Source organism: Pelophylax lessonae (genome assembly GCF_965119305.1).
Source record: "Pelophylax lessonae genome assembly, chromosome: 2".
In the NCBI taxonomy this organism is placed as follows: Eukaryota; Metazoa; Chordata; class Amphibia; order Anura; family Ranidae; genus Pelophylax; species Pelophylax lessonae.
The window spans coordinates 490,113,722-490,136,408 of record NC_138769.1 but is presented as its reverse complement, the minus strand read 5'-3'; the positions used below and the strand labels follow the sequence as shown (position 1 = coordinate 490,136,408).

At 38.3% G+C, this 22,687-nt stretch overlaps 1 protein-coding gene across 15 annotated transcripts in view; it reads left to right on the top strand.

Moving 5' to 3' along the window:
* Nucleotides 1–22,687, top strand: part of MBNL2 (muscleblind like splicing regulator 2) — a 300,532-nt gene that overhangs the window by 255,381 nt on the left and 22,464 nt on the right. For 9 of the 15 annotated variants that reach the window (XM_082246633.1, XM_082246640.1, XM_082246634.1 and 6 more), the window contains 4 exons: nucleotides 4,411–4,611; nucleotides 8,989–9,252; nucleotides 19,241–19,294; nucleotides 19,971–20,124. In XM_082246633.1, the coding sequence (XP_082102759.1) occupies nucleotides 4,411–4,611; nucleotides 8,989–9,252; nucleotides 19,241–19,294; nucleotides 19,971–20,124 (673 nt within the window). The remainder of the gene's footprint in view (nucleotides 1–4,410; nucleotides 4,612–8,988; nucleotides 9,253–19,240; nucleotides 19,295–19,970; nucleotides 20,125–22,687) is intronic. The other 6 variants (XM_082246637.1, XM_082246635.1, XM_082246641.1 and 3 more) reach the window with 2 other exon arrangements.

Below are 22,687 nucleotides of genomic sequence, written 5' to 3'. Positions count from 1 at the left end.
GGTTAAGCAAAACTTTTCTATTACAACACATGCAGCCGCTGCATCTGTGAGTTAAGTAAATAAGTTTGTTTGGGCCAGCATGGTTCAAATAAACTATTTAACCATTTGCCGATTACCCCCGCCACAGTTTTACTGCGGCAGGCTGGCTCGACTGCTCGAACCTATGTAGGGATACTTCGGTTTGCGGGAGTGGTGCTGGGGGGCGAGTGCGCGCCGCCAGCAGCACGCTCCTGCCCCCACTGGCCAGAGGGGATGCCGATCCACAGGACCAGCAGCTGCGATTGCCGTCGGGCACCCACGATCGCTCCCCGCTGAGAGAGGACAACAGTCAGCTGTTGTAAACACAGCTTACGTTGTTCTCTCTGGAATGTTCACAGAGCGGCTGTGATCCTTCTAAATAGGATCACAGGTCTCTATGGTCATTTCACAAGCCCCTCCCCCACAGTTAGAAAACACTCCCCTAGGCTCACAATTGACCCTTTGATCACCCCTAGGTTAACCCCTTGCCTGCCAGTGTTATTATTACAGTAACAGTGCACAATTTTTAGCACTGATTACTGTAGTAATGTCACTGGTCCCCCCAAAAGTGTAAAAAATGTCAGAGGTCCGATCTTTCCCCTAGTTTGTAGATGCGATTAACTTTTTTTTTTTTACCAAAACTATGTAGCTGAATGCAAATTGGCCTAAATGATGAAACATTTTGATTTTTAGATTTTTTTTTTTTTTCAGAATTGTCGCTAGTGCAAAAAATAAAAAATCACACAGGTGATCAAATACCACCAAAAGAGAGGGGGAAAAAAGGACAATAATTATATTTTGGTACAGTTTTGCTTGACTACACAATTTTTTATTGAAGGAACGCAGTGCTGAATTGCAAAAAATGGCCTGGTCATTAAGGGGGCAAATTTTTCCGGTCCAGAACTGGTTACCACTCACTAAAACCTGGAGATCAGCGTTAAATTTTATTTTACATTTAATGCAGTTTGCACATAATCTGACAACGTGTGAAATTAGGCCTTTCCCGCTGCTGTTGCTATATTACATTCTCACGGTAACCAAAATTTCTCCGCAAATGTACTCACTTCAAAAGTCTTTCTGCACAAAACTGGGCAAAGCTTGAGAGTGAAAAAAGGGGGGGTAAGAAACTGCGCAAATGGTGTAAATAGACAATTAAATGTGGATATAAAATAGTAAAGTGGAATTTCTCCCACACTGTCAGCTGCTACACAAACGTGAAGACGTGATATATATAGTGAACAATGGGAAAAAGTAGCGCTCGACAGAAATTAATAAATAAATGAATAAGTGAATAAATATACAAATAAACAATCGTGCAACAAAGTCTCTGGTGTTAAAGCAATTGGATTGATGTCGGCCAATATGGAAAACACAGACTTGATAGGGTGGTTTCTTTAACAAAGCCTTCACCTTCACACGATCACCCAGTGGAATAAGTGTATGAGCCGCTTACCAGATTCACTGGACCCCTTAATTACAGGGGGTCAAACACGCTGTGTATTCCAATAGGGATTCTAGTGCATCTCGCTCCCATAGGTATAGATCATCACAGCCAGAATCGATGCCATAATCAGAAAGCCAAGCCATATACAGGGATAAAAGAATACTCTCATGAGTGTTTTTTGTTGCAAACAATGGAAGTGTAGTTTTATCTAAATTACTTTTAGTACATGTGTGCATGTCTGTCATGGCCATGAGCATATCTTAATGTATGTGTCAAAGTGTATCCTGTCTTAATCTTTGTCCTTTAGTGTTTATTACTCTGTGCAGAGTTGTCATACTTACCTGCTGTGTGCAGTTGGTTTTGCACAAAGCGGCCCTAATCCTCCTCTTTTTGGGTCCCCTATCGGTGCTCCTGGCCCCTCCGTCCTGCCAAGCAGCTTGCAGTGGGTGCTTGCTCCTAAACTGCTGCTTTGTGTGTCCTTTCACAAACAGCAGTGGCTCAAAATCCCCCCCCCCCCTCCGCTCTCTCCTCATTGGCTCACCGGCTGTGATTGACAGAATGCATGAAGGTAAAAAAAAATCTTGAGTCTTTACAACCACTTTAAGGCTTAACCTCAGAATGTATTGTTGCTAAAATGCACAAAGCTGCAGCCTTAGTGTGGAATCCCATCATAGTAATAATTTATTGTTCAGGTTACATTATTGTATATATGCTATGTACTATACAATATAGACGATAACATCTAGTGTGTATTGAAGTTATTGTATTATTGTATCTTTGAGGCTACGTTCACACTATGCTGGTGCGACCGAGTGAGCTTGCGATTCCACACATTTTCTGTGCCTTCCAGCACGCCCTGTGTAAGGCAAAGCCATTTGTTTCAATGGGCTGCAATGCACAAGAGAAATGTACAAAAGCAGTCCCGGTCCCTTCTGCAAAATTGTGCTGCACGAATGCTTGTAAAAATGCGCATGTTAGCAGATGCGTGAGGATTCCATTAGGAATTAACAGCACTGCGATTTTGCACACACATACTGATGTGTAGATGTGAACATAGCCGAATATAGTAGCATAATCTAAAAGTGTCCATAACTTTGACCTGATTGACAGGATTAGTGTATATATAGCATTTTATTTAAAGAGGAAGTTTAATAGTTTCAAAAAAAAGTTACCATTTCCAGCATGCTGAAAATTAGTGGTGCACCGAAATTTCGGCAACCATAATTTTCTGCCGAAAATGAGCCTATCCCATTTCGGCCAAAAACGGGTCATATATGCCGAAAATGAATGGCCGCCGCAGCAGCAGCAGCTTTCACTTTAACTTATATAGTGCGTGACCGGCCGCGGCCGGCTCCCGAGACCCAACGTTTGTACCTCCTCACCCACCCTGTGCTAGACTGGTTGCTAGATTTGCCAGCCGTCTGGCGTCTAGCAACCAGTAACGTCACAGTCCCGAGAGGAAAGCGAGGCCGAGAAGAGGACCCAGCATGCAGAGCGGAGGAGGATCTTCCTCATCCTCCTCCGCACCTATTACTGACTCTCTGGCTCCACCCAACTCCTCCCTCCATCTTCTACTGTATGGCTGCTGCGGATAGGAAGGACAGGAGCAGAACCAGACTCAACCTGCTATCTGTGGGGAGCAGTGAGTGATAACATATTATGTGTTATGATGTGCATCATTGTTTCCCTATACTTAGCTACCCCCTGGCACTATACTTGTATAATACAGCTATGGGACAGGTATATAGTGCCAGGAGCATCTATATACAGGCTGTAACTATTTTAAAATCATTTGGGGGATAAAAGTAATTTTCAGTTTCGGTTTTCGGCCAAGGGCATCCTGAATTTTCGATTCCTGTTTCGGCCCAGAATTTTCATTTCGGTGCATCCCTACTGAAAATGCTAGCTGTCACAGGGGTTTTGTGCTTAACTAAACTGTCAAACCATCCAATGGCTGGTGTCATAAGGGATCACATGTGCAGCATCATGGCAGTTGCAGATTGAACTGAGGTCCAGATGGCCGCTTTCTTGGCTGAAAACTATGGACAGGTTTACTTCCACTTTAAGGCTCCATGCACACTACAAGCTAAAAAAATTCTCCCAAAAATGCAAAAAGAGTTGTTTTTTTTTGCTCCTAGAAACTGAAGCTTCAAAAACATTTCTAGACTAAAATAGTGTGCCTGGACACATAGGATAACACTATTTGCTTCTAGAAGCAGAAAAAAATGCTCAAAAGCTGCTACTAGGAGTGATTTTTTGTAAGCTAGTGTGCATGTAGCCGAACATGTATTTTTACATTCCAGTGGTGCTTTCACAAAAAGTGTGTTAAAAAAACGTGTTGCTCAGATAATGTCATCTGGTTTGTATCAGAATTGTAACTTTAAAATCATAACCTTTCCTTGCTCTGTTATTTATAAAAGAGGGCCCTGAAAGTCACTTACTTACGTTTCTATGCCTCTTCTGCTAGATTTTCTTTCTTACTTTCCTTTGTTGATCTGGACTACTGTGTCTTATTCTGTCGTGAACTGTTTACAAAGCCATATTCATGTAAATATAATTTATTATTGCATGTAATGCTTACAGCTACATTGAAACATTGTTTCAGGCCCCTTGGACAATTGCTCTTATTCTGAATCCCCTCACCCCTTGCTCTTGATTTATGTTAGTGAATATTTGTATAAAGAATTAGAACACTCTTGAACCTGCTTACTGCCAAGACTTTAGATCTGATGTACCCATTACCTAATTTAATATCAAGCTCTTTCCAGTTTTGTAGTTTCATACGCGGTAGTTTATAATTTTACAGAGTTCACTAATCTTTTTTTGCAGTCCATTAAAAAATGTGTAAAATCGTTCTGTAACTATGTGTGATTTAATTCCAGACTGCTAAATGTTTCACATTAACTGAATTTTTTTGCAGTTGCACTTACTAATGTATTTTATTTCAGCCCACATTTCCTGTAGGTCCAGCATTAGGAACAAATAGCGCTATTAGCTTTGCTCCATATCTTACTCCAATGACACCTGGTGTTGGATTGGTTCCAACTGAAATACTGCCCTCTACACCTGTAATTGTTCCGGGAAGTCCACCTGTATCAGTCACTGGTTCTACTGCTACTCAGAAACTTCTCAGGACAGATAAATTGGAGGTACAGTTTACAATGTATCCTTAACGCATTGTTCGGCAAGAGACCAAAAAGCCATAACAAGATTCCTTTATACAGCAAAGCTCTGATGATGTCAGAAATGTCGATACATAAACCGCTAAACTGTGTAATAGAACAGTGGGTTTAAGATGAACTAAGTTAAAGAATACATATAATGGTCTCTGGAGAGATTTATTTGCCCTAGTTTCATATTGACATTGCTGCGCTTGCTTTGCCTTATATTAAGTAGAAGGGAAAAAAAGTTGTGTACAACATAGTGCATACTTTTTGAAAGGCATCACATGATCAATGTGAAGGCAGATCTCTTCCTATACCTTGCAGTGCCAGTACTTGCTCTTCTTTTTGTACAGCTTGCTGCACTCATTTGATTGATATCTTCCTTCCTTTGCACATTGCAGTAAAAAAACAAAAAAAAGGGGTAGGGCAGATGGTGCAGAGATTTTTCTTTCTCCAAAGTGGAAAATCTTTGTAACTACCAGAGCTTTCAATGGTCAGAGTAATTTGTTATTACCCTCTAGGGTAGCCTTAAGCTAACTAATCCTCACCTCATTGCTGTATTGAGTTTAATGCCAGAAATTGATTGTTTGTGTTCACCCTTACCCAGGGGTTTGTGTGGGACTAAAGAACATTTACTTTGCTAAATTGGTCTAAACTTGGCTTAGTACTGATGGTAAAGTAATGTTCACTTTGAATGCCCAAGTATATTGTATGTGCAAGTGATATTAAAAAAAAATAGGATTTTTGCTTGCACATGATTGGCGGATTGCAGTGAATGCAGCTTTATATTTGACAAAATAAGGATGGCCATACATGGGACAATTTTCAAAATAATTTTCTTTCAGAAAAAAATTTTGTTTGAATTTTGCACCATTAGTGGGCCGCAGCAATAGCTAATTTTCGTGCAGTCATCCAATTTGAGTGATTGGGCATGTTGGACATTTTTTTAAAAAATCTACACTTTTCTAATCAATGATGGGAGAATTGTGCAAGAAATATAATCGAAAAAGAAATGCGCATGAGTGCAAGAAAAGAAAATTCCCAGAAAAAAAAAAAAAAATTTCCAAGCACAAATTATTTTCTGTAGCAATATGAGGTGACCTTGAAGGCTTGGTTGGTTGAATCTCAAAATCAGTGATGGCATTATCGAATTGCAAAACACACAATTTCTGCTTTTTCGAAAAAACAGTCATTAAAAATTCGACCCCATATTTGGCAAGCCTAAATTAACATTTTTTTTGCTAAGTGAGGATTCTCTACTCTCTTAGAGTAAATTAACCCAAAGGAGTAAAGATCACTCCCTTAGCTTTGCAAATAAAATAAGTGTGTTCCCTTTGAATACCCAGTCATGTGCAAAGGAAATAAAAGGAAAAAAAATATAGGATTTTGGTGATTTAACGTGAAAAGGAATCACCCTATTCACTAAGCTATGTGAATATGAATTTTGCATAATGAGCATCCTTTAATTAAATCCGCTCAGTTGTTTCAGTATTTTATAATGAAAATAATCAGCAAACCTTTCTCTTGTGTAGGGAAAAAATGTACCTACCTTTTTATTTCCTCTTTATTTCATGCAAATAGAGTGAAAATAAACATAATATTTGATCTATCATTACTAGATTCACATTTACAAGCAGAATATCTGTAGTCTTGAATGGTTTTGATAAGATTTGTTTCCCTTTTCACCATGTCAGTCAGGGTAAACTACAGCTGAGCAAAAGCAGGGTAAAGTCTGCTGGAAACTGTAGGCTTCTGTCAGCCATAAATAGGAACAGAGACACAAGTTCCATGCTCTTGTGCATTCATTTACAGTTCGTTAGTGAACAATAGCAGACATTCATGAAGCAAGCAGAAGTCAAGTTAGCCTCAACAATAAAGTGACTGTATGCTTTTTTTTTAAATCTTAACAATAAAGAGACTGTACACATTTGTTGTGTTGTGGGGTCATTTTTAACCTTTGACTATTCTTTTTAAGTTGCATACAATTGTATTATAAAGAATATTGTATTCTTATTGTGTCCTCCTTTAATGTTTATTTGAATGTCTCATTGAGTTCGTATGTATTTGTAAAATTGTTTGAATGGCCTTTTGAAACAGCAGCACCCTTTTTATGTCTTGTATTAGCCATCCATTGGGTGTTGTTGTCCACAAGTATGATCCTAGTTACTATGACAAGAATCGCCTGTTTAGTTGGGGTTGTATTACAGGCCAAAAACCCTGTACTTCTGAGATTTACACAGTATATGCTTCAAGCATGGCATATGTAGCAAGTAAGTGTTGGTTTCTTCACTGTTCTAAACATTTTTCAGTTCAAAAGATATCCATAAACAAGCATCTTTGAAAAGGCAAACTCTTACCTCAGCCTTTTCTTTTCCTGTTCTTTTAGAGCTGTCTTCACAGGTCCAGTCTAGTGCAAGCTTTTATCTGTTTATATTACATATGTCCTAATCTGCATTGTAACTGCAGACAAGGAGTCAGTACAATAAATTCATATGCTCCTCATACATTACCTGTTTGGTTCAGTGTCTTTCTGCCAGGAGATTTCTATGCTTCAGCTCAGTCATTGGAGATTCCAGACTGCTAAAAAGCTGGCAGCCCAGTCATGAATTTGGCTACAGTATATAGAATATAACTTTTTTCCAGTTAAGGGACCCTTTAGAATTGTGCACAATCTCAGGGCACATCAGTTTGAGGGCTTGTTCACACCAGCAAGTATGTCTGAACGCACAGGCTTTTTTTTTGCATGTTTTCACTTGCTGCATTTTTCAGTGCGCTGTCCTATGTGTGTGAAACATGAAAAAGGTGGTAGCATGATATTTAAAATTGTGCTGCAGCAAAATGCATGGTACTGTGGTACTATGAGTTTTAGCAGGTGTGAATGCAAACACATTTGCTAGATGATTGGGGGTGCCATTAATAATTAGCATTTTTGGGCGGTAAGGGAAAATGTACAGTGAGCCCAAAAAAATGTAGTTTTTGAGTCATCTGTAAGTTGTATGCACAGTTCTGTAGTTTGAAAGGCAGATTTCTCTGCCTTACAAACTACTGACCTCTGAACTTTCTATTAAAAACTACATAGCTATGCCTTAGTAACTGAACTGTGCCCTAGATGTGTCCATCGATGGATCGAAATTTGGCCAGTTCAGCAGGGACCAACCGAATTTTAAATAGTCTATGGGCAGGCTGTTGGAAAAATTTTGCTCGATCGGTGCTGCCAGCTACAGCCGGCGGTGCTGATGAATGTATTCTGGTGGTGGGGATACCTCCCTCCCTGAGGACTGATGAGCTCTGAGGTAGCTGCCGACAGTCTGTAAAATCTGAACACTGCTGCTGGCTTAGGTGAAATAACTAGCAGGCTCCTCTGCACAGCCGACCCAGCTCAAACAAAAAACTGAAAATGCCGCTGCTGACTCCGGGCAGAGAAGGAGTTAAGCTGCAGACACACACAAAGTATCAGAGAGATAAGATAAGGGGGCTCAGATCATAGGCACTGTTATGGCATCAAGCCCCCTCCCCCCGGAGCTCTGTGTCTCTCTGCTTGTCACTATGCCGCTCCAGCCAGCAGAGTTTTTTGCTGTTTTCGCAGTACCCCTGGGGACTCTTCACGGAACATCAGGGTGCCGCGGTACCCCGCTTGAGGAAGGCTGGCATAGAATATATATCTACAGAGCAAAGCTAAGAATATATCCATGATTATGGGCCTATCTAGATGTCTAGGTAAACATTTATTAAGGGGAAAGACAGAGCATATTTAAATGTATGCAGGGACTGCTTTTTTACAGCAGTTTGTGATATCAGCTAATTACAATAGTAAATTTCAACAAATCTTCATGTATTGTCCCCTGCCAGTAAAAAGTTTAAATTAACATGTATTTGAAGAGAATGACTACTTTGTTACCTTGTTCTTAAAATGTGAGTTTATCTAAGCTAATAAATTTCACCCCTACTTCTGACCATACTTTGTAGGACCTCCTGTGAGATTTCTTTTTGTCTCTAGTGCCCATTGCAGGGGAAACCTACCTTAACAGTTATGGCGCAAACTTGCTACATATGGGGCCTATGGCTTACTGCAGGTTCAGGGTAACGTAAGCATTTTAAATTAAACGTTGGAGAGATTTTCCAAAGTGACTTTGTTATCAAGCTAAACAGTCAAAATTATTATTTACAAAAATGTGCAAAAAAGTAAAAACTGTAATTGCAACTTTTTTTTTTTAAAGTAGGCTGTAACAAAACATCAATGCATGCTTTAAAGCCCGTTTAAAAGGGATTTCATGAGACATTAGCTGTATGTAATAGTAGAATATATATAAAACCTGTTTCTAGGCAGACTTTCAGTGATGTGTCCTTGTGTGTCTTGCGTAGGTATGCAGGGAGTTTCAGAGAGGAAACTGTGCACGGGGAGAGACTGATTGCCGCTTTGCTCACCCAGCAGACAGCACGATGATTGATACAAATGATAACACTGTAACCGTTTGTATGGATTACATTAAGGGTCGCTGCATGAGGGAGAAATGCAAATATTTTCACCCTCCTGCACATTTGCAGGCCAAAATCAAAGCTGCACAACATCAAGCCAACCAGGCTGCAGTAGCAGCACAAGCAGCTGCTGCAGCTGCAACAGTGATGGTAAGTGCCAATACCTGCCCACATTCAGTAGTACCGTCAAAGTACGCACACTTTCTATATTGCTTTTCTGTAATTCTAAAGTTCCTTATTGCATACAGTATAACTATTGTGAGGTGAGGAGAAGACAGTAATATTTTATTCAGTTTCTTGCTATGCATACAGGTTGCTCAACAGAACAGTAAAGGTGACAAAGGCTACAGCTCTGACAATGCACTAAGATTTTTAATATGGTTATTGCCCCAGCCACTTCCAGAAATGCTATTAGAATATTTAGAATCTTAATCTGTAATGACTGTGCTGGGAGGGTAGGAGATATCCTTGCAGGAGGTAATAAAACCCCTCTTACTCTATCCTAAAAATATTTGAATTGCTCTTTAAGTCACTAAGGCTGGCCATAGGCCACGGGTTGCAGGGAAAGAAATTTTGCATGATTCCCCCTTCAACACAGACAGTGCTGACAAGGGAATCCCTCCTTCCGAGACATTGTTTTTTGCTAGAGGCTATAGCAGCTGCTAGCTATATAATCACAAGTAAAATCCAGCAGGCTGGTTGTACCCAAGTTGATTGATTGATCATCTTGGCACATTCAGCCTGCCCATACACTACGTAAATCTCGGCCAGTTCATGCCGAGCCGGCCGAGATTCGAACCATCTATAGCCGGCCTTATGTATACAAACACCTGAAGTTGAAATAGTTTGCATTTAAATTGTATTCTTGTAGTCTTCTTTAATAATCACAAAAATAGGCTTTTTGTAGTTTTCCCTTTTTTTTTTTTTGGTTTTCAAAAACGCTATTATAGCGTTTCTAAATATACAGTTCTATCGATCTTTCTCTCTATGGTCTATGACCAGCAATTGTTCTGAACTCTAGAGCCTTTGTTTAGAAATACATCATAAGACAATTATCCCATACTTGTAATGGTAGTAATAACCAATTCTACCTTGAGATTGGTTGAGAGCAAGGCTTTCTGCCTTCATCCGTGTACAAATCAGTCAACACGCTGTACCTTTATATTTTGTTATCCAGCTGGTAATATACAAAAGAGTAATTATCTATGTTAAGAGCGTGAAAAAGTGTGTAGGAATACGTTTAATAAGTGGGACTTGTCATACATATCACTTAACGTGTGAATAATAGTCAAATTTTAATCCAACAAATACAACTAACATAATCAGCACAAAACTGCCACCCTCATTCCACATTCAGATTGGAGGCACTAAATAAAACCTATTGTAAAAGTCAATGCAAAGTTTAGCTATAGCATTCTTTATATAGCGAACTGGTATACCTCTGTATCTCCTTGTCTCTGTGCTCATACAGAGAATACAAATATTATAAAAATAGGGGACACAGTTCTGCCTGTAAGATTGGGAATAATTTACTAAAGGCAAATAGGCTGTTCACTTTGCATTCAAAGTTTTACCGTGCAAGTGAATTTGCCCCAGAACTCAAATGTGGTGAAATTTCACTTGGCAAAAACATCAAACCATAACGTGCCAGGAAAATAGAAGAGAAAACAATTCTTGTACATGATTGGATTGAGGGACAACAGCAGAGATTCACCTTATTTACTTTACTAACCTTGGGGGGGGGGGGGGGGCAAAGTCTTTTGTACAGTGCAAATTCCCTCGCAAAGTGAACAGTCTGTTAGCCTTTAGTAAATCGACCCCATTATCTTCATGTCATCTGTTGTAATTCATACTGCTTTGCTACAGTAAATTGAGCATTTAGTGCTATATGCAATAAATTGCCTGCCTTAATACAATGTGCATTAACATACAGTACAAATGTATAGATGCACATTAATATTGTGTGCTAATGTAGCTCAACAGTGTAAATGTGGCCTTAAAGATAAGTTCAGCTTTTATACAAAAAAAAATGCACATCTTTTTACAGGTAAAAAAAATGTGCATGTATCATTTTTATATACCGGAGCCTGTAAAGCATTGTACCCGCAATCAACCGATCACAGGTGCAATGCAGAAATGGCAGTAGACTGTCAGTACACTAGAGGTATACATCTTCACTATTCGATTAAGATTATCCTGTCAATGATTCGATTCATCGATGCATCACGATTACTGCCTGTGTTTTTCATTAAAAAATTCAAGCTATCAGAACTCCATTTTTTAATTTTATCTGCTCTAAAAAAAAAAAAAAAAAAAAAAAAAAAAAGACACCCCCTGCATGTAGCAAAGTCTGAACACAACAGAGAACAGCAATATTTATTTAGAACAGTAAATAGTGAATTTCACAGCCCCCTTTACATTACATGATACTGCCTATTTACATTAAACAGTCCTTCATTTACATTGTACAGGTCCCCATTTATATTACACAGCCCCTCCCCCCTCGTTTACATTACACAGCCCCTCCATTTATATTACAAAGCCCCCTATTTACACGGTACACCCAATTTATATTACACAGCCCTCCTTGCCTCTCCTTGGACAGCCCTGCCAGTGCACTCTAAAGTTAAAACAAATCACTGTCAGTCTTTGTATTTCATGGATTCTTTCCTACAGTGTGTAAGGGTTAATGTAAACTGGTGCCTCTACCTCATTATCTCCGATCTCTCATCGCAGGTCACGTGCCCTCCGGCTGGGAGGAGGAGACCGGCTGGCTGGTGACCTGTGATGAAAGATCGGAGAGAATGAGGTAGAGGCATTGATTTACATTAACCCTTACACATTGTAGGAAGGAATCCATGAAACAGAGGGACTGACACTATTTGTTACAACTTTAGAGTGAACTGGCAGGGCTGTCCCAGGAGAGGCATGGGGGAGCCGGAATGACGCCATCTATTCAATTGATGCAGCCATTCTCTTCATCAATGCTGAATCATTCAAGGCTGCATTGATTCTACGATTATTTTAAACTCCCCTACAGTACACGATATGGGCAGGCAGATACTGAATGGCAGGAAGAATCCATTAACTACGAGGATGATCACCATCTACAGTACAAGATGTTGTCCACAAAGGCCAACGATAGTTGTAGTTCATCCATTCACAGAACCAATAAATTATGCAGACATATGCTTGTAGCCCTGCATGGCCGCGCTGTTTTTAACCACTTCCTCCAAAGGGACGTACCCTTACGTCCTTGGGGTTCAGTGGTAATACCGGAATGTCACCTACACCTGCAGGCATCACCCTGGTATCCTTTTGTTCAGCTTGCGATTTCTCTTAGCCACTCGATCACTTCTGTGGGTGACGAAAGGGGGGTCCCACCCCCCTCCCGCCGCCTCCTTCCCGGGCTCTCTGGTCCTATCGAGGAGGTTGGCGGCAATGACTGACGTCATTCCTCTCTCTGTAATCCTGGAAACCAGAAGCGATGAATATTCGTCACTTCCGGTTCTGCCTCTTTGTTTACCTGGCCACCAGTGGCCAGAGAAGCAGCAGACCGATCTCGATCTGATCGGCTGCATGGGGGGGCCAGAGGAGAGATGTGGGGTCTAATAGACCCCACATCTCTACAAAAAGAGGACCTGTCACGGCCCATGCTGTCACAAGGGATGTTGTTCATCCCTTGTGACAGCAATAAAATTATTACAAAAAAAAGTGTATAAAAACTTAAAACGCCCCCGTACCACCATGCTTACGCACAAATGCGAACGCATAGGTTACTCCTGCACTCATATGTGATGGCACCACACGTGAGGTATTGTCACGAGCGTCGGAGCGAGAGCAATAATTCTAGCACCAGACCTCTTGTGCAACTCTAAACTGGTAACCTGTAAAGGCGTTTAAAGCGTCGCCTGTGGAGAATTTAAACACTGTAGTTTGCTGCCATTCCACAGGCAGACGCAATTTTAAAGCATGACATGTTGGGTATCTATTTACTTGGTGTAACATCTCACATTATACAAAGAAATTGGGAACTTTACTGTTTCGTTTTTTTTTTTTTTTATTCATGAAACTGTTCTTATTTCGAAAAAATTGCGTTTGAAAAACCGCTGCGCAAATATAGTGTGACATAAAAAATTGCAGCACACTATTTTATTCTGTAGGGTCTCTGCTGAAAAAAATTAAAGGAAGGAGCGAAGTGCCAGAATAGGCTTGGGAAGGAGTTGGTTAAATTGTGACCGTGGGTGTGGGGAGAGAATTACTTAGAACCCCCTAATATATATATATATATATATATATATATATATATATAATCTCTTTTTTTATTTTTTTTTTTAGCAGAGACTTTAGAGAATAAAATTGCGATTGTTGCAATCTTTTATGTCACACTGTATTTGCACATAAGTCTTTCAAGCGTAGTTTGTTGGGAAAAAATATACTTTAATGAATTTTAAAAAAACTAAACAGTAAAGTTAGCCCAAATATTTTGTATAATGTAAAAGATGTTACGCTGAGAATCGTGATCTTTATTCTAAGCACAAAAAATTGTGATTCTTATTTTATCCAGAATCGTGCAGCTCTAGTGTTTGCTAAATTTAATAACAAACTGTGAATTTTTTTGTTTTTTTTTTGTTTTTTAGCAAAAAATTAAAAACCCAGTGGTGAATAAATACCACCAAAAGAAAGCTCTATTTGTTTGAAAAATATTTAGTTTGGGTACAGTGGTGCCTTACCACGCAACTGTCATTCAAAAAGCGACAGTGCTGAAAGCTAAGAATCTGCCTTGGCTGGAAGGAGATATACGTGCCCAGTAAGAGGATATTGAAGATGATGGTACACCGAGTAAATAGATACCTATCATCGTCATGCGTTGAAATTGCACGCACTCATCGAATAGTGCCAAAGTACAGTACTTAAAAAAAGCTCCATAGACGACGATTTAAAAATTTCTACAGGTTACCAGTTTAGAGCTTCTACAGAGGAGGTCTAGTGCTAGAATTATTGCTCTCATGCAGACGTTCATGTCGATACCTCACGTGTGGTGCAAACGCCTGTTTACATATGTGGGCGTAGCCTACGTATGCGTTCACTACTGGGCGCCAGCATGCGGGGAGAGGGATGCTTTAAAAATGTTTTATTTTATTATACTTATTGATTTTATTTTTTACACTGCCCCTTTAAAAAAAACATTTTTTATCACTTTTATTGCTATCGCAAGGAATGTAAACATCCCTTGCGATAATAATACAGCATGATCGGTCCTTTTTTATGAAGGGATCTGGAGTCTAAAATCCCCAAATCTCTCCTCTACCCTAAAAGTAAAGGATCAAAAAGCATTTTTGCTTTAAGAAAAAAAAAGAAGAAAAAAAAAACAATTTTTTTGGCCCGAGATCCGAAAGTTACTGCGATGTCACTCTGGTCCTCCAAGGGCATAGAAATGAGCAGTGGGCCATCTTGCCATCACTTATCTCTATGAGAAAACCACGCCGGATGGTTCCCAGGCTCAGCGATCGGTAACGTTAGCCCAGGAAGGGGGCTTCTAGAAGTGATCCCGCAGAAAATACCAGGATTGTGGCATCTAGCTGCAGCCATAACCCCAATATTTAACGTCAGCATCATGACGTAAATTTCCAGTTAGGCGGTAGGCAAATGGTTAAAGCAGTAATAAAACCAAAACCAGAAGATTTTGTATATTGCAGCTTACCAGTCATTAGATGTGGTGGCTGCATTCATTTTGTATTTTTAGGCTTTTTTTCTCTCTGTTTTCACCTGGTGATCTGGCCAATAGCACATGTCTTGTATTCGACTGCCCCCACACTAGATGAAGCACAGGTGGCACCTTTGGATAGCAACTGAAACCAAACTCCAACTAATACTTTAGAAACCATTACAGCAAACAGTCTGTTTTTTTTCCCTTTTTTGATAAAGATTTTACATAAATAAAAGTTGACCATTGTATGCACCCCTGTCAGGAGTAAATGGTGGTTCTCACCCCTCTAACAAACTTACTGGCTGGGATCACCAGGTAAAAATAAAGAAAGCACAACAAAGAAAACAAATGCAGCCATCACCTTTATGAATTGGTAAAATACAATATGTTTGCTTTTGGGTTTATTACAGCTTTTAATTAACTGGAGTACCAGAAATAGAGGAAGTCGGATTTCTAAGAGGTAAATAAAATGACAGTCCTGGGTGGACATAAGGTAAATCAAAGGAGTTTCTATAAAGATTTACAAATCTTTTGTTTGGTAAAACATTTTACTTGCAAATATTTTGGCTGTGAATTTACTGTAGATGTATAGCTAGAGTTCTACTTTGGAGTACCTAAAACAATACAACGCTAATTCTGATCTAAGATAAACATTCCCTGCTAGGATCATTTTCCTTTAGTGAATATAGTTTTTCTGTGGGTGTGCAGTAGTCATAAATTCTCAGTCTTGTTTTCACACAGTACACTGTTTTCCTTCTTCCTGAAAAAGATTTTGTCACAAAAGTACACCATGTCCTTACATGAAGGATTTAGGCTATTCTGCTAGTGCACTTGCCAGCTTTTGAGTCATGAAGGCCTTTTTTTTTTCCTCTGGGTAGTAGAGAACATTGGAAGTTGCAAAAAATATATTAAAATTGTGTTAAATTGTCATGTTGTTGAGTACCAAGTAATGAAAGAACCATAGACCTATAAATATTGGTCCACGTAATGAACGGCATATTACAGGAAATAAAAAACACAATCTATAATAGGTGTGGGAATGTATTTATAACACAAAATACTTTTCTAAAGCATCACTTAAACCTGGAAGGTGTTTTAAAATAAAAAAAAAAGTCTGTATGACATTATTTTTTAGGGCAGAATCTGAAAAATCCTGGTAGAATCTAAAGGCCCGTACACACGTAGCGATTGCCGGCCGTAAATATTTGGCCGCCGAACGATCGGCCGATTGTCGGCTTGTTAGTATGATGCTTCCGACACCCGACTGCGACTTTTCGGCCGAACAGAATCTGGTGTGCAGGCTATAAAATTTTTGTTGGCCGTCACCAGAACGGCCGATTGTTCGCCAGTCAGTACAGAATTCGGCCGACTAACAGCAGATGAGCAAGACTGGGCATGCTCAGAGAAGAAAAAACACACGGTAAGTTAACCATCACATGGCATAACTTCTGCAGTGGGCTGTTGTTGGCCGACAAAATTTGTGTGCAGTCTTAAGCACTTTTCAACCGACAGGACAGCACCGGACAAAAGACGGCCGATCGTTCGCCCGACATTCGGTACGTGTGTACGGGGCTTTACAACCAGATTTTGAAGACCTCAATAGACCTATATCTCTGTTGTAGGAAAAAATATATATTGCCTATAGCCTTTATTTCTATGAATTGTCTGCAGGGCTTTTTAGAATGCATTTGTGAATGACATGAAATCCAAGTAAATCTGAGGGTCTTTTTGAGATCGATCTTTTAGATATTTAACATGTGGACATCTCTAAGCAAACAATAGACCAGAAATGACATTCTATTTGACTGATCATTCAAAAATGTGATGCTGTGTATGCTAGTAGGGAGACTTCCACCGCCCTGTTGCTCTGGTGTACCGGGTGGGGGTGCGCTAGATGAGAAGGTTCGACCTTTTCACTGTTCACTGTTCTTCCTTGAAATGAGTGAGGCCAGTAACACTGCTCCCTTATTCCCTTCAAAATTTAAATATATTGAAATAATCCTTCTAGGCAAAGCCAGAGCCAAGCTTTCAAGTTTAAAAAAAGCACTCTGCAGCACACTGAGGGTTTGCTGCCACAAGAATGGTGAGAAAAACCTCTTTGGCCACCAAATTGGCCATAAAATGTGCATTGAGCTTCAGTCAGTTTTTTCTCGCCTGTCTGTTCTGTTGATACAATTTTAATGCTTTATTTTAGATTTAAAGGCCACACATAAATATGAGATTGTATGAATTGTACCCATGTTGTTTTGGTAAATACTATGCTTTTTTTTTTTTTTTTTTTTTTTTTTTTTTTTGCATGCTTTCAGGTTGCTTTTTATATAATAATTTGTTTTACACTCAAATAATGTACAGTATTGTTTTAAAATACATTATAGAAATATTTCACTCTAATTTTCAAAAACAGGTAATGTTGCTTTTTATGCTAAATATTATAGGGTATTCAGGGTTTTGGGAAAAAGCTTTAATTGCACTTAATAGAATTGGCTAAACTTCTTATTTTTATGTTCATTTTAACTTGCAAAAAAAAAAAAAAGCATGGATAAATGCTTATCTCTTAGTCGCTTCAAGTATACATGCATTATAGAACACCAGAAGATTAAATAATATGTTATTTAACGGAATAGCTTAAAATCCCCTGGTTTGACACCACTGATCCAATAACTAATGCTACATTAGCCAAATACATTTTAAAGCTTTTTAATAAATAAGTTACATGTAATTTTATATACCACTTTACAATCAGGATTTCATGACAAGAGCACTGACGGTGGTTTTGCCACAGCACACTGCTGCTCTTAATACTTACTTGTGATTACATTTCGCTTAATTTGACATTCTGTAGTGCTTGTGAAATAGAGTTAAAAAGAGTAAGTAAAGGAGAAAGTATTTGTAGAGCCTGATGTTCGCTTTATGGTGATTAATCAGACACTTTACATTGCTAGTTCTTATTTATATAGTAAATGTCCTAGTAAAAATGTGGTTTTGTTTTTGTCTCTTTATGTTCGAGAGATTTCCTTTCACTTCTTGCCCTTACAGGAAGTAAGAGAAATCTCCCCAATAGGGACCCAAGGCTGCATAAAAAAAAAAACCCGACAAACTTTACCTTTTCCCCACTCTATCCAAAAATAAACACAGTAAAAAATTATGGCTGAAGTTACAATTAAGCAATACAAAACTACATCATTACTATGATTTACTAAAGTCAAGTGAAATAAACCCGTGTTTATCTCAGACATCCATATGCCCAGGTGAATTTAAAAAAGATGGGGACTTATTTTGCATATGAATGAAGCAAGTACAGTTTAACTTATATTTTCTTGTTTATTTTTCCCCATATTTTGTGTGACATTGTTGTTCTTTCCTCGGCTGAAACAGTGTAGAAAATATTTCTGCACGTGTTTGGGCTCATAATCATGAGTGATGAATGAGGTCTCGTACATTACTACAATCATCATTCTCTATGGAGAAGATGTGTGAGTATTTACAGCCATGTACTGAAAACACCTAAAAATGGTAGGAAAGTATATTAAGCATTCATAAAAGTATCAGTAAGTACTAACACTAGAAAGGTCAAACATTTGTAAGCATAAACTGTTAACTGTTTTAGCCCTAGCGAGAGCATACTTTACACTCATATACAGTATATGTTTATGCCATCTTTATTAAATTATGGTTTCTTATACATTTGTATGGAAATGTGAAGTTACAATGATTGATTAAATAGTAATAATACAGCATTGAAACCTTGAAAAGCTAGCCCATACATAAAACAGCCTTTTCTGGGTTTTATTGTATGCACGTAGTATAGTTATATGTGTGTGAAATAAATGTCTACTTTAACTTGGTGTAAATGTTTTATTTTTTAAAAATTATCTTGCAATACAAGAACTTGAAATGATCACCAAAAATAATATATTTCATTTGCTTTAAAGTTACTAGGCATCAATATACTTTCAAGAGTAGTAAAATACAATGACAATGTTTTGCTAAGGTGGCAGCTAAAACTGTAAAATCTACTAACTTCTTGTCTGCCATGGTGGAAGGCATTTAATCTTGCTATGAATTGATCTGCAATTTGCAAATGCTTTCTGTAGTCTGAGAGATGCTATATTAATTTGATTTACCAAGTTTCAAACATCTGTATTTTACTCTCTTATCTGCTTTTAACTAAGGTATAGTAGATGCATTTTGCTTTAGTACTAATTCAAGGTGTAAAATTCATTTCTTTAAAGAAACATTTTTGTTGTTGTGCATGCCTAGTGTTTTTATATGTTGTATATTGCATTCAGAATATTTTTTTCCTTCTCACCTATCCACAATGCAATGCCGTTCCCATGATGCACCTCTGCTTGCTGTTTACCTGTATGTTAATTCGCTTGAATCCCATTGGCCCACTGCCATCATGTGCTCGCTGCCTGTTATTAAAAGACGCAGTCGACTGCCAAAGCAATGAAGCGACCTCTCGAAGCAACTGTAGATCTGGTACTTTGACCTTTCACCTTTTGCTTTGCATGTAGCTTTTTTTTTTTTCAATTAAGCAACTAATATTTTTGTTATTGCTTTTTAACATCATCTGAGACAACCAATGCATACAATTAATGTATAGGAGCTATCAAAGTTTTTAGCCATCTTCATTTTCTTCATATATAAAAAAAAAAAATGTTTTACATTGGTAATACAGCTTCATTTTGAAGTACTTGTATACAAGATAGCCGTAAGCAAGACTGCCTATGTTGTTATTGTCCAAGTCTTAAATGAAAATAATTTTTGTTACATCAGAAAGCAATAGATTAATATTGAATGTTTTTAAATGGCACCCTCTAGCATTTGCATTCATATGTGTCCATATACAGTATGATATTTAAAATGAGGAATACAGTCTGATTTACACAGATGCTAAAGTAATTCCAATATATTATATTTCTGTAGTCTTGCAACTACAGCCTTAATGTTAAACCATGCTTTTGCTACCAATAACCAAATCTCACTCATTCTGCATTGCCTCAGTTTGAGTTAAGGTGCATGGCAAGGCATCTTTATTTTAATTGATATTTTTCTTTTAAATTTTATCACAACACATATTTTTCTTGTGTGTGTATTTCATTGTGTGTCAAAACATTCTGATTCCTACAAGTATCATTTAATTTTTTTTTAACAGGCTTTTCCACCTGGTGTCCTACACCCTTTACCAAAGAGACAAGCTCTAGAAAAAAGCAATGGTGCCAGCGCACTTTTTAACCCTAGTGTCTTGCACTACCAACAGGCTCTGGCCAGCGCACAGTTGCAGCAGCCTGCAGCATTTTTTCCAGCAGGTATGTCTAATAATCTTTACAGAAGAGAAAACACTTAGCACATATTTTGCCTGATTTACTGATTGTTTGCTGTCAAAGATCACTATTTACCTACCTAGTTAATGAAATACTCTTGACTGCTACTGCATGTGGTTGTAAGTTTTAGTTACCCTCTACCCATCTTATACACACACACCAAAGCCTGTACTCTGAGCTAATGTTGAAGAGCAAGGTTTGACAAAGCAGAGGACCAGCTGGTGGTACTGGTACGTGTAGGTTTTACCTGAAAAGACTCAGAATTTAGATGCAGGAGTTCCTTGTGAGAGATCTTGCTTGATCTAGTAACACCTGCCTGTAATAAGTGTTAACACTTAATTATCTTTTTTTTTTTATTAGAAATGTCTTTTACTGTGGGCTACAATCTCTATTATGGAGAGGAAAACATCCTAGTTGGATGCTGGCTCTCCTAATAAAAGGGCACTTTCTTCCTACAAATAGGGTGCATACTGATAACCTACAAGGAGGTGGGAAGGTGTTTGGAATTTTCATTGAGACGGTAGAGTGACAGGCATTATTGATAAGGCTATATTCTAGTTTAGTGGTACCTTTTGGTGATACAGGTACTACAAGGGTCTTGATGGTGACCGTGGTTGAAAGAATTTTGTAAACTGCAATTGAAAAGAACACATCTTAAAAAGAAAAAAAGAAAATTACAAGAAGCTAGTGATAATATTGATGTCCTATAAAAATTTAGTGTTAAATTGATCACTTCTTTCTACAAAATGTCTCTAGGTAGGCACACTTTTATCTGCAGGATGACCACCTTATAGACTGTATGACACTTTTGTTAGCAGAATGATGCATGGAAACGCAGTAAGTGTAGAATACAGCACTGACAGTGAGAAAGTTGGCAAAGGATTTAGCTTGGTAGCATTGATCTAAAACATCAAAAATCTGCTTTAGGTAGACTCCCTTTTAGTTAATTGTGTCTATGCCTGCACTAAAATGGCAAAAAACATATGCACACATTTATTATATTTCCCATATAGCATGGAAACAGGGTGATAGCACTAAACATAATGATGTCCAAAGCAAATTTCACATTTCATAGTCTGTGTGAGTTTAAAGGACTTAAAACACTGGAGTAAACTAAGGAAATTTAAAGCTAAAATTCAGGTTTTTTTTAGGCAGTCTAATTACTTTTATTTCCCTCTTTAGCTTTTTATACATAAATAAGTCATTTTTTTAAATTCACTGTAATATATTCTCAGCTGAATTAGAACCCCTGCTATGCACTAAAATACATATAGTTATCTAGGTTAAATTGGTTATAATGCTGCCTATACGAAAAATATACATGGCACACAAACTGAAAGTCAGCCCTCTTGAGGTTATAACCCCTCCTACCTCACACCTGCTCACAGTGGATAGTTGAAATACTTACAGTATATATGAACTATTTATCCGCCAAAATACCACCAATATTTAGCCAGTGTTATGATTGTCACTTCACAGCCATATGGCCGATTCCACTTTTTTGTATGGCAGCTCTGCAATTTTCTGCATCACCTACCTGGCTGCAGCCTACTTAATATTTTATGAATTAGTATCAACACAATATCAACACAATACTTAGGCCCTCACTGCTTCTCCCCTTTTATAAGCTATGCAACTCTCCCTCCATCTCCTGTTGCCTTTAGCCATGTTAGACTGGTGCATTGTGAAATTCACATTCTCAGTGTGATTCTTGATGTATAAGGAATTGTTTTTTTAGGATAACATATAGATAGATTTCAGGTAGCTACATATTTAAAATAGTTGATCCCTGGGAGCCAGTTTAAGACTGGACAACTAATCTTAAATCCCACTCATAAAATGCGTAAATATGCATTAAAGAGTGTAATTCTACAAAATATTGGGATAGAAAAAGACGGGGCTTTGCGGGCCAGTGGGAGTAGAAGGATCAAAAAGTAGAACCAATAGTAAAATCAAGGATTCATTTTATTGGTATAACAAATAAAAAACAAGCATGGATTACCATGCATGTATGATAACAAACAATTACAACATATAATTTGTTAAAAAAATATAGCGTCACTGTAAATATAGAAACATATCCCACAAGGGGTTTGGAGCGGAAAAAACAAAGCCTGTGTAGGTGGAAGATGGGTCTCAAGCTGGATTCGGTCACGGTAGGTCCCCAGCAAGCCTAATTCTACTTTGTCCAAGGGGCCCTTCACGTGACTTTGACAGATCAGTGTCCCTGCAGTTTTTTTTTTTTTTACTCATTCAATTAAATAGTATTTTTCTTGCTCCAGTCACCCAGAGTAAGCAGAGCATAAGACACAAAGCACATCGTTATATTTTAAAAATGTGCAGTATTATTTTAACACGATAGTAAGGCCATCTTGGTACCAAGAGCTTGTGCCAAAAACTACTATTGCCAAGCCATCATCAGTGATGAGGACTAGCATACTGCTTGATTCAAATAGTGGTTTGAGAATGACAGATATACTGCTATAATCCTTGGCACATGGTAGATTTTGTACATATAGATTATGAATAAATTGTAAATTAAAGGCCT